The 12,134-nt window shown below is 37.8% G+C and overlaps 1 protein-coding gene across 1 annotated transcript in view; it reads left to right on the top strand.

The window, feature by feature from the left end:
* The first annotated feature begins 9,755 nt into the window (after nt 1–9,755).
* The window catches only part of DNAJC5B (DnaJ heat shock protein family (Hsp40) member C5 beta), a 52,126-nt gene continuing 49,747 nt past the window's right edge, over nt 9,756–12,134 (top strand). The window contains exon 1 of the mRNA XM_090282826.1: nt 9,756–9,874. Within this exon, the coding sequence (XP_090138952.1) occupies nt 9,756–9,874 (119 nt within the window). The remainder of the gene's footprint in view (nt 9,875–12,134) is intronic.

Genomic DNA, 12,134 nt, shown 5'->3' with positions numbered 1-12,134 from the left:
GGGGGTGTGGAGGGGAGGGTGGCCTTCCCACATGGGGAAGGATCGTGCAGACTCCAGGTCAGTTGGCTGTTCCCGAACAATGGCGTGCTTGGTTTAACAAGCTGGCATCCTTGTTGTGTTCTGGGGGCAACAGATTTGGTGAAAAGGGTTAAAAGACATCATTCAATCCATAACTACTAGATGACAAAAGGCAGGGATTAATTTTTCAATGTTCCACATTAGGAAAAAAAAAGGGGGGGGGGGCTTCTTTGGAGGAAGGTGTGCTAGGCACATCTCACCTGTCCAAAACCCTTTTGCCCATTATACTTAGTTTGGGCTGAGGGAAATAGTTTATGTTTCCCCCCTCTCAGACCTCTGGGCCCTTTCTGTCCAAGCCATTAGGATAGAAAAGAGAAACCAGTTTTAAAGTGAAGCCCACAGACCACCCCATTCTTCACCAACCCAGCCATTTAGTTCAGCCAAACTGTTGTGTCTCAGGAGGCAGCGCTGCAGAGAGGATTAAGTGAGGCTTATGCGTACAGACAATCACTCAGGTAATGCAGTCATAGGCTTATGCCCTTTGAAAACAGAAAACACATGTTAATTTATGTAACATAACCAACAAACAAGTCTCTCAATCTGTAGGACTCTCTTATTGGGAAGACATCCAGTTGCAAGGCACTTGACATTCTACTTGCCTGCAACTTGAATCTCTTTGGTGATATCACAGACATGGTTTAATTTTCAAGTGAAACCATATTTTAAATGAGAAGAAACTTTTAAGACGGTTAGCTGCCCTACTTTACAGTCTGCCACTGATCATTGTGATTTTCCTTGAATATTGATTTTTCTCCCTAAGATTACCCTCCTTGTCTCTAAAAGGACTACATTAAGTCCATTTTTAATTTATCCTGTTCATTTGCATAAACAAAGCAAGAGCAGCAAATGATCACTTATGATCTTTAGTTCTGCTTTGCTGGAACTTACCCAAGGAACATTTAGGGTGACCCTCAGTCTGCTCTTCAGGGCACAGAAGCTGGGCCACATACCTGGCATTCATCCTTGCCTGTACACAATTTACTAAATACAATTTAGTATTTATCTACAAAAAATTTCAAGCACTAATTCTCAAAGATATATGCACCCCTATGTTCATTGCAACATTATTTATAATAGGCAAGATATAAAAATAACCTAAGTGTCCATCAATGGATGAATGAATAAAGAAAATGTACTCTATATGCAAGACCTGTCCAGAAGGTATCCAGTCGTGCAATATGAAAAAAAGAGACATTTATTTATTGCAGAAGATCCAAGATAGAAGAGATATTGTACATAGGACAATGCTAGCTCAGTCCCTTTCAAAGTAGGCACCTTGGGACCTCACACAGTTCTCTCAATTGCCATCATCTGCCCCATCATATTTTCCTGAATCTCATCGAGATTTTCCTGAAATCTCTTCCTTTTCAAAGGTAATTTTAGTTTTGGGAAAAGCCAGAAGTCGCAGGGTGCCAGATCTGAGTTATAGTGGGGCTGAGTCACCTGGGTGATTTGATTTTTCACCAAAAAACTCTGCATGAGACATGATGCATGAGCAGGTGTGTTGTCATGACGAACCTGCCAGTCACCAGTTGCCCATAGCTGTGGCCTTCTGAATCATCAGAATTGTTTCTATGGAGGAATGTTCAAGCTTAATGCAAAATTTGATGCAGATTCATTGCTCTGCTCACTCAGTAATTTTGAATGTGATGGCCACACAGTGCACATGCTCACTCAATGGCGTCTACCACCCCCACTGACTAGTACAGTGAAGTCATCATTGTTCATGCATGTGCATTGTTCATGCATGTGCATTCCAATCTACTCTCTTTAGCTGTCAGGTTACATTGATGTCACACAAATCATTCTTATTATACTAACAATGTCTGGACTCTTTCTGGACAGACCTCATACACACACACACACACACACACACACACACACACATATAATATGGAGTATTATTCAGTCATGAAAAAGAAAATCTTGTCATTTATGACAACATGGATGGATCTTGAGGGTATTATGGTAAGTGACCTCAGAGAAAGACAAATACCATGTAATCTCCTTTATATGTTGAATAAAAAAAAAAAAAAAAAACAGAAGTCATAGATGCAGAGAACAGTTTGGTGGTTGCCAGAGATGGAGGACTAGAGATTAGACAAAACAAGTGAAAGGAATCAAAAAGTACAAACTTCTAGTTATAAAATAAGTTATGGGGAAATAATATACAGCATGGTGACAATAGTTAATATTGTATTTCATATTTGAAAGTTGCTAAGAGAATAAATGTTAAAAGTTCTCATCACAAGAAGAAATTTTTTAACTATGTATGGTGATGGATGTTAACTACAATTATTGTGGTGATCATTTAGTAATATATACAAATATCAATCATTATGTTGTACATCTGACACTAATATGTTTTGTCAATTACACCTCAATAAAAATATTAAAAGAATTCACTTTGCATGTCAAGAGATTAACATTTTTTAAATTGAAATTTCTGGTGGAAACCTGGAGGCAGTTCCATCATAGCATTTGGTTAAACCAGTGCCAGCTGAATAATGAGCAAATTAGCTGAAGCATGTATTTTGGTATCACTAGATGCCTTGTAATGGCAACCTTTATGGTCATGCATGTTTTATTCTCTCTTTGTTATGTTTTCCAGAGGGACAACCAATTGGCTGATAGAGTAACAAATAAAAAGTAACTTGACTCCAATTGACCTGCTTAACTCTGCATGGGAACAATGGAAAGGAGCAGCCGTATGCTTTGAAACAGTGGAACAGGTATGGAACAACTCCTTTCGTTTTTGCCTTCCTTTATTTCTTTGCACATCTATTTCCAGACCAGTTAAAAACGCCAAGTTGCTCCAGATTGAGAACACAGAATTGGAGTTACAGGAACAGGTATTGTGGGTTATTTGAAGATTCTGAGTTGCAAGTCTTGTGGTTAGGTTGTTGTTTATATAAGTACCAGTGCAATTAAAAGATAATTATTTTTTCATTAGCAAGTAAGTAACCATGCTAGACAGAATTATTACTTTAAAACATAAATTAGCATTTTGGATGTGTGCTTAGCTTTAAGATACATGATTTGAATAAGGAGATTTTGTTCTAATAAATAGCTTCTTATGAAGAAATTACAGAAGTAATAACAAAATGGTAGAGAATGTTGGTTTCCCTGATCCAAGACACCAAAAATGTTTTTGCTGTGTTTAATGATCATCTCCTCTTCCCATATTCCTTTTCTCAACTATGAAGAATCCTACAAGAAAGGCATCATTTGATATTTTCCATTTCTTATAATTCACATAATAGATATAGATGAAGCTTCTTTGCTTTGAAAGGAGCATTTCATATCAACATGAAAAATCCAGAACAGCATTTGTAGAAGTCCTGGAATTAGAACTTTTAAAATATGTGTTTATTTTGAATTGAATACCCATCATCATCGGAGTGTTGAACCTTTTTCCAATTATATCTATTATCAAAGGACAGGGGAGCCATATATGGTTTGGTAGTGACTGTATAGTGATTGATGCTTTAAGAAATTATGATATTAATTAATTGTAATGCAGGTAGAATATAGTTAAGTTCAGAAGATTAAGTATCATGTACTGGATGATCTAAATTAAATTACTTAATAACTTTGCATGACAACATTTTTTACTTTTTTGGATAGCTTACAGATGAGAGACTATGAATAAATAATAAAGACTGATTTTGCATAGGAATATTAGAATTCAAAAGGCTACAGAAAAATAATTAATAAAAATTATGTTTTATATGAGGAATTAAATAAGGGTATGACTCCATTATTTAAAGTTATTTAAGTTATTTAAGGAGAGCTTTTAGGGGATGCTTTCACTATTACTCTGTAGTGTGCTTTTAGGACATAATATATTTTCACACATTAAAACAACTAAAGGTTTCAATGTATTGTTCTATTGAATTTGAAACTAAATGTCGTATGTATCAATAATATATGAAGAGCTCTGGAAGGAAAAAGAAAAAGTAGCAGGTTGCTGCTGCTGGATGTACAGAGGGCAACCTTACAGTCTTCTGGTTCCTTTATGTTTCAATTTGTAATTAGTTAACTACTAACTGCATTGACCAACTCTATCTTGTCTTCCAATACTGATGTAAGTGAGCATTTTTTTTCTTAGTATTTTGATTAATAGACATTATTTGGCTGAAAGGAAATATTTGGAAAATAGGGCGAAGAAGATGATACAAGTAATGAACAATTTCCAAATTCTCTATAACAATCCATTTTGAATACTGTTCAATCCACACCACAGAGTAAGTCAGCTACCAGATTTCACTTAGGTACAGATTACAGTAGGATTATATTTATACCTGAAGAGCTGATTTGAAGGAAAAAAATGCATAACCCAAGGGAATATCCAGTTATCTTGCTGTCATTGGTGTGAGTGTCTATGTATGAAATTATTTGAGAAATGGAACCTGCTTTCCTTTTTTCCATTGGGAAGAGGAGTGTGTACAAGGATGGCCATAGGACAGGGAAGGAGAAATCCCAGGCTGTTTCCAGTACTATTCTCCAGAAATGGTAGCCTGCTAATGACCACATCTCTCTTGTTCCACACCTGGGTTAACTTTGAAGGAGGTAGCCTTAGGACAAAAAATGTCCCAAACTGTTAAAATGTCCCTCTTCTTTCAGCTCCCCTTCAAAACCAGAAAGTCCTCTTTCATGTTGATATATGCAAATAAATGATCAAGAGAGCCACTGGCCACCAAGTCCATGAAGATCCAAGGTCAAACTTAGATACAAGGGACGTAATAGAAGGATGTGTCAAGTTTTACAGAAACAAGTGGTAGTATTATCAGCTCAGGTTTCATCTTCTCTTGAAGTTCTCCCTAATATTCCCATTTAAGTTAACCACTTTTTGATTTTGTTACCCAACAGACATTTATCACATGCCTAATATGTGCCAGGCACAATGATAGGACTCTGGGGACACAAAGCTGAATCCTTGTCCTCCAGAAAATTCCTTTTTGTTCTGTTTGACCTCTATTCTCAATACTTATTTAACCCCTGAACACTAGTTTTATCACCGGCTTTCAGTTTTGAATCCCATAATAATCTGCAATCTCCCTAAAGACCTGGCCTGCACTGCACACTTTGAATGAGTAACTGAATTGTCTGTTTAGCAGATTATCTTCAGTAACCTGTAAATCTTTTTCCTGTATTAGTAACAGCAAGACCCAAATAAGAAGAAATCAACACTAGTCGTGGAATATGATGCTCCCAAAGTGGAAGTTGTTCATGTCTGAGCCTTGTTAAAACTGATTTTAGGACTATCTGTTGATTTATGGGAAACATAACTGTTTTATTTCATGACACAAATGATGAAGAGTAAATATATTTCCACCTCAAATTTAAACTTTCTTTTGAATGTTGAATATAGAGTAAAATAGGTAAAGCAAAGGTCTATGTGCCATACTTTTATTTCTTCTTAGTTCTCTTGACTAGCTGTCCATATACTTCCTTTATGAAAGCACCGTGACCCAGATTTATCACGGCTCTTTTTAGCCATGCTAGTAATGTCTACACAAAACATCTGAAATTTTTGGATTGAATTTCTTTAGTATATCATTGTTATTTCCCCAAAGTATTCATTCCCAAGTACCTAGGAGCAACACTCAATATAAAAGAATACATGCGGTGATTTAAGAAAAATCCACAATGGATTAACGTGGCCTGGAGGCATTCAGTGAACCACCACTGGTGTTTAATTGAGAGAGCACATGACACTAAGGAGTCTTGGTTGACAGTGATCAAAATCTAACTAAAGTATCCTCAAAAGAAAAAAAACTGTGTGTAAATTTGTGTATGAGGAGGAATTTTATTGGCTCAATCCAAGCAAGGGTTGGTTGACAAACTGTAGGAGGGGAAGAGTTGGAAGTGCACCTAAAAACAACTGGAACCAGAGGACTCAACCCCATTGGGGATCTCTTTCCATCTCTTCCTGCTTCTCTTCTTCTGTGAGTCAGTTTCAATCTCTTTCACTTCAGGCAAGCCAACAATACCCAAATTTTACATTTTACAGGTTTTACCATCTGAGAAGCTGTCTTATATTCAAAAGCAAAAACAAACAAAAAACCTAGGAAAGGACTCTGATTTGTTGCATCAGATCTACTCAACCAAGACCAGGTAAGACTGAGCAGGTCTCAGGAAAAACATCTGTTTCAGTTGGGGACCTAAGAACTCCCCAGACAGGGGCAGCTAATAGGCTAATATTAAAGTAGTTTACTATATAATCTCTGGACAAAATGCCCAAAGTGGCATTTGTTAAGTTGGCCTCAGATGACATCCTCTAATTCTGTATTTTACATTTGTATCCCTATGTTGACATATTCTTAGTGACTTTGGGGGTCTTGCTATCCAGGAAGATCTTAAACTTTCAAAGAGACAAGCATGATGACTGTGGTCCCATTTGTTGTCTACCAAGCCACACAGAAATCCCTACTTTCCAAATCCCATTCATTTTTGACAACATAGAGTACAACTTCTGAGAAGTCTGCTGGTTGCTTCCATTACTGGGAACTGTTAGATGGATGTGTGGGGCAGAGCCTCGTATCCTGAGCCTATGTGTGTGTGGTGGCAGCAGGAGAGAATGGACGGGAAAAGAAGTAGGGAGGTTGTCAGTTGCTCAGGCAATTTTTCCTTCAGTTGTGATAGTCAGCTGTGCTGCGGTGCCCAGACATGGCTGAGCTTCAGTTGAATGACAAAGCCCCAAGCCTTGAATTGCTTACTTCCCAGGGAAAGTATGACAGGTAGGTGAGAAAGGTAGAGCAGCAATAAAAAGAAGTACTACAATTTCCTGAGTGGCTGCCAGTCAGTATGGACATCTGTTAGATACTGCTTTGTGGCAGGCAAAATCAGGATTTTTTTCTCCTTCTGTTCCTCTGTGAACCAGTGATCTGGGACTAGGGCCCCTCCAGCCTACAGGGGCTCCACATTCATGAGAAGCTAACAGTATGTGGAACAATGAGCCATGCTATAGGTGCACCCTCGGGTAGGTAAGTGTTGTCCTCAGCACCTTCAGGGCTGCAGGGTTTTTGCCTGGGATCTGACTTTTAGAAGCTAAAAGCTCACAAAAACATTCTGAAGTTTTTCACATTGTTCTTTTCAATTGTACTCCATAGGGCTACAAGCACTCGCTGTTCAATGTTGGGGTCTTAGGGGCCTCTAAAACCGTCCTCATCCACCAGGCAACGTTTGGCAGGCTCTGCTCTTGCCTGTGTTGGTTTGGTCATTAGCCCGCTGGGAGCAGACCTGAGAAATTGGCTCCAGCTGAGCCCACCTGACCCTGGGACATGTGCATTGGGTTCTGCTGCTGCCACCGCTAACTCTATAGATTCCTTATGTCCAGCATGAATGACTCCATGTCCCTGACACCATATTCTGAGCCCTGCTATAATCATTCATTTACAGTCAGTCACTCATAGCACTTGTTACACAAGGCCCTAAGCCAAGAGATGAGTGATGATTTTCAAGTAACTTGTGGTCAGAAAGGAGCTGGCAATCTGAATAGTTTTTATGTTCTTTTTCTTGCTTTGCTTTTATGGTAAAATACAACATAAAACTTACCATTTAACTACTAACACAATTCAGTGGCATTAAATATAATCACTGTGATATTTAACCACCACCATTATATAGTTCCAGAATTTTTTCATCATCCCCAAAAAGAAACTCTGTACTCATTAAAAAAAAAACAAACTCTCCATTCTCCACTCCATCTCAGCCCCTGCTTACCTTTATTTTACTTTCTATCTCTGTGAATTTACTTATTCAAAATACCTCACATAGCAAAAAGGTAAAAGGACTCATGGGCATGGACAACAGTGTGGTGATTGCTGGGGGGAGGGGGGTGTAAGGGGACTAAATGGTAATGGAAAAAATATAATAAAAATCATTACAAAAAAGAAAAAACAATTTGTTATTTGTGGATACATATGTATTCAATAAAATTATAATGAAAAGCATAAATTGATTTTAAAAACAAAGTACCTCATATAAAAGGAATCATACAATATTTGTTCTTTTGTGACTGGTTTATTTCACTTAGTGTAATGTTTTCAAGGTTTATTCATATTGTTGCATGTGTCATAATTCCATTTCTTTTTATGGATAAAAAATAACCCATTGCATGTACATAGTACATTTTTATTCATCTGTTTATGAACATTTGGGTTATTTTCACCTTTTAGTTTTTATGAATAATTCTGCTATAAACAGTGGTGTTCATTTTTTGCTTAATATATTAACTCGTTTACAGAGCAGCACTATTTACAATAGCCAAATGATGGAAACAGCCTAAGTGCCATCAGAGGATGAGTGGATCAAAAAACTGTGGTACATTTACACAATGGAATACTATGTAGCAGAAAGAAAGAAGGAACTCCTGCCTTTTGCGACAACATGAATGGAACTGGGGAATATTATGCTTAGTGAAATAAGCCAGGCAGCAAAAGAAAAAAACCATATGATCTCACCTAATACAGGAACCCAATGAACAAAACAAATGAGCAAAACAGAACCAGAGGCATGGAAACAAGGAACAGACTGACAGTGACCAGAGGGGACAAGGGGAAAGGCAGGAAAGAAGGGGAAGGGTTTAGTCAAGGATTAATGTAAATAACCCATAGACATGGACAACAGAGTGGGGATTGACTGTGGGAGAGTGGGGAGGTGAGTAGCGCAGAGGAGAGCAATGGGGGAAAGATGGGACAACTGTAATAACAATAAGGGCAAGGCCTATATTCCAACCCAGATGGTCTGACTACAGTGCACTCTCTGAATTATACACTGAGCCACCTTTAATAAAAATAGTTACCTTTTCCTTTGAACTTATTCTGCCCTGGGTACATTATATGCATTATTTCTAAATTCTTAAGATATCCTTATGACGTGGGCTTTTTAATCCTTATATTATTACAGTTGAAGACATTTAAGGCTGGAGAGGTTGAATGGTGGATGCAGGAATGCCCCTAGGTGTGCTTGCTACTCTGCGTGCCCCCTCTTAGAGCCAGAACATAGCAGGAAGATGGCTCCTTGAGATTTGGGCTAACACAACTCTTTCTGGGTAGACCACAAGGAAAGGAGTTATCTCTGGTACAGAACCCATAGCCACTACGGGGCCTCTGGCATCACATAGCTGCAGAGAAGTTCTAACCTGGCTCCCAGAAAAGACCAGAATTTTTTTTACTTGATACTTCCAAAAAGTTGTTGTTGTTGTTTTGTTTTTTGTTTTTGTTTTAAATCTGCTCTAATAATGGCTAGACCAATATAATCAAGGTAAAATGGATGGTTATTTCCATTGCTGTCTAACCTTGGGACGCATACAAAAAAGGAGTTATACAAATTCTGACAAAAAGAAATTTACATGTGGCTGACCTATGAGAACTGTTTCTCAACAATTCTGAATTAGTTGAGTGTTTAGACAGCATTTTGTTTCTATTTACCATGTGGACAAAGCCATATTCCCTTTGCATGGCTGCCTATAGCCTTTAGTACTTACTTGAAATTCTACTTTTGGCAATTTTAACCCTTGCCTCCCCTCATTCTGCTGCTGGCACAAAAATGTACTTCAGTTGTCATTTTGCCAAAGGTCAGAAATGAACTCTCTTGCCCTTTAGAGAGTGGGATCCAGTATGCATAAGCTTCATGGCTGTTTCTGCTCTTTGGTTTTACAGCCCGAGAAAATGGCATGTAACACTCCTACCCAAAGACAGCGGACTATGTCAACCTCTGGAGAAGCTCTATATGAAATTCTTGGTCTGCATAAGGGAGCATCAAATGAAGAAATTAAGAAAACCTACAGGTATGGAGGAAAATCAATTATGACAGTTCTTGCACTACTAGTGATAGTTATTCTTTGATTGGCAAATGCTTACAATTAAAGCCATTTGATTCCTGCTAAGACCAAGTAATCTCAGTTTTGAAACTCATGTTCCCTGTTCTATAAATACAGGCAGTTGGGGATAGAGAGGCAGACACTGATTTTATGAAAGAATTGTCTCATGATACTGGGCCTTAAGAAAGGGCAGCCAATGTTCTAAGTCAACAGTGAGAGAGGTGGGGGCAGAGAGAGAGGAAAAAGAGAGAGAGGGAGAAGGAAAGAGAAAGTGAAAGAGACAGAGAGAAGGTGGAGGGTGGGAGGATGGGAAGAAAAGAGAGACAGAAAAACAGAGAGAGACAGAGACACACAGAGAGAGATCACTCTTTGAATGACTAGGAGTTCTGATTTAACCCATATGCTACATTGACAACAGATCTGGTAGAGGCATTTTTTTAAAAATGGAGGCTTGTTGCAATTGCTGTATCATACATAGTCTATACTTTTAAAATCTTCAATTTTGATATTTCATATCTGATCTAGTTTCAAGTTAGTTGTTTTTAGGAAAAATTGAAATACTTTTTTCTTTAAAGCTCCAAGAAATTTTTTTTTAAAGAATGGAGTACAAAAATAATTTATTTATTATAGAAAATTTGGAAGCTACTAAAAATAAAAATATTTATCCGTAATTCTACCTCTAATAATAATTAATATTTTTCTTTCTAGTCTTTTTTTTCTGCTTAGATAAGACATTATTTATTAATTAATTAATTTATTTATTTATTTATTGGTTTTCTACTACAGTTGTCCCACTTTTTCTCCCATTGCTCCCCGCCCCAGCCCATCTCCTCTCCCACAGTCAATCCCTACCTTGTTGTACATGTCCATGGGTTATTTAGACTAGTTCCTTTACTAAACCCATCCCTACTCATCCCATTTCTATCCTCCCTCCCCCCTGGTAACTGTTATTCTGTTCCTTGTTTACATGCCTCTGGTTCAATTTTGCTCATTTGTTTCTGTTTATTAGCTTCCTGTATTAAGTGATATCATATCATGTTTTTCTTCCATTGTCTGGCTTATTTTGCTAAGCATAATTCTCTCTAGTTCCATCCATGTTATCGCAAATGGCAGGAGTTCCTTCTTTCTTTCTGCTGCATAGTATTCAGTCGTGTAAATGTACCACAGTTTTTGTGATCCACTCATCTACAGATGGGCACTTAGACTGTTTCCAGCACTTGGCTATTGTAAACAGTGCTGCTATGAACATAGGGGTGCATAAGTTCTTTTGAATTGGGGTTTCAGGATTCTTCGGGTATAATCCTAGCAGTGGAATCGCTGGTTCAAAAGGCAGTTCCATTTTTAGTTTTTTGAGGTAATTCCATACTGCTTTCCATAGTGGCTGCACCAGTCTGCATTCCCACCAACAGTGCAGTAGGGTTCCCATTTCTCCACATCCTCGACAGCACTTGTTTGTTGATTTGTTGATGATGGCCATTCCAATTGGTTTAAAGTGGTATCTAATTGTGCTTTTTATTTGCATCTCTCTGATGGCTAGTGATGTTGAGCATTCTTTCATATGCCTACGGACCCTCCGTATGTCCTCTTTGGAGAAGTGTTTGTTCAGGTCCTTTGCCCATTTTTAAATTGGGTTGTCTGTCTTCTTGGTGTTGAGATGTATATGTTCTTTATATATTTTGGAGATCAATCCTTTGTGACGTGTCATTGGCAAACGTGCTTCATATGGTTAGTTCCCTTTTCATCTTGCTGATGCTTTCTTTTGCTGAGCAAAAACTCTTTAGTTTGATGTAGTTCCATTTGTTTATTTTTTCCTTTATTTCCCTTGCCTTAGGAGATACACTGGTGAAAATATTGCTATGTGGGATATCTGAAATCTTCCTGCTTATGTTTTCCTCTAGATAAGACATTTTAAAATCAAATTGGATTCATCTGTATTCTCTTTCACTTTAACAAAGTCCTATCATGAAACTATCTTGGTGTCATTAAATAGTTTGATTTAATGCTATGGTTATTCTCTAATTTAACTACTTGGTAAGCTATTTTCAAACATGTACATTCTTTTTTATGTACATATTTTTATTTATCTATTTTAGAGAGAGGGGAAGGGCAGGAGAAAGAGAGGGAGAGGAACATCGATGTGTGGGAGAAACATTGATCTTGTATGTGCCCCGACCAGGGATGGAACCCACAACCCAAGCATGTGCCCTGACCAGGAATGGAATTGGTG

Source organism: Furipterus horrens, unplaced genomic scaffold, assembly GCF_987537825.1.
Source record: "Furipterus horrens unplaced genomic scaffold, mFurHor1.1.pri manual_scaffold_7, whole genome shotgun sequence".
In the NCBI taxonomy this organism is placed as follows: domain Eukaryota; kingdom Metazoa; phylum Chordata; class Mammalia; order Chiroptera; family Furipteridae; genus Furipterus; species Furipterus horrens.
Note: the sequence above shows the minus strand (reverse complement) of the source record. Positions and strands in the feature narration are given on the sequence as shown.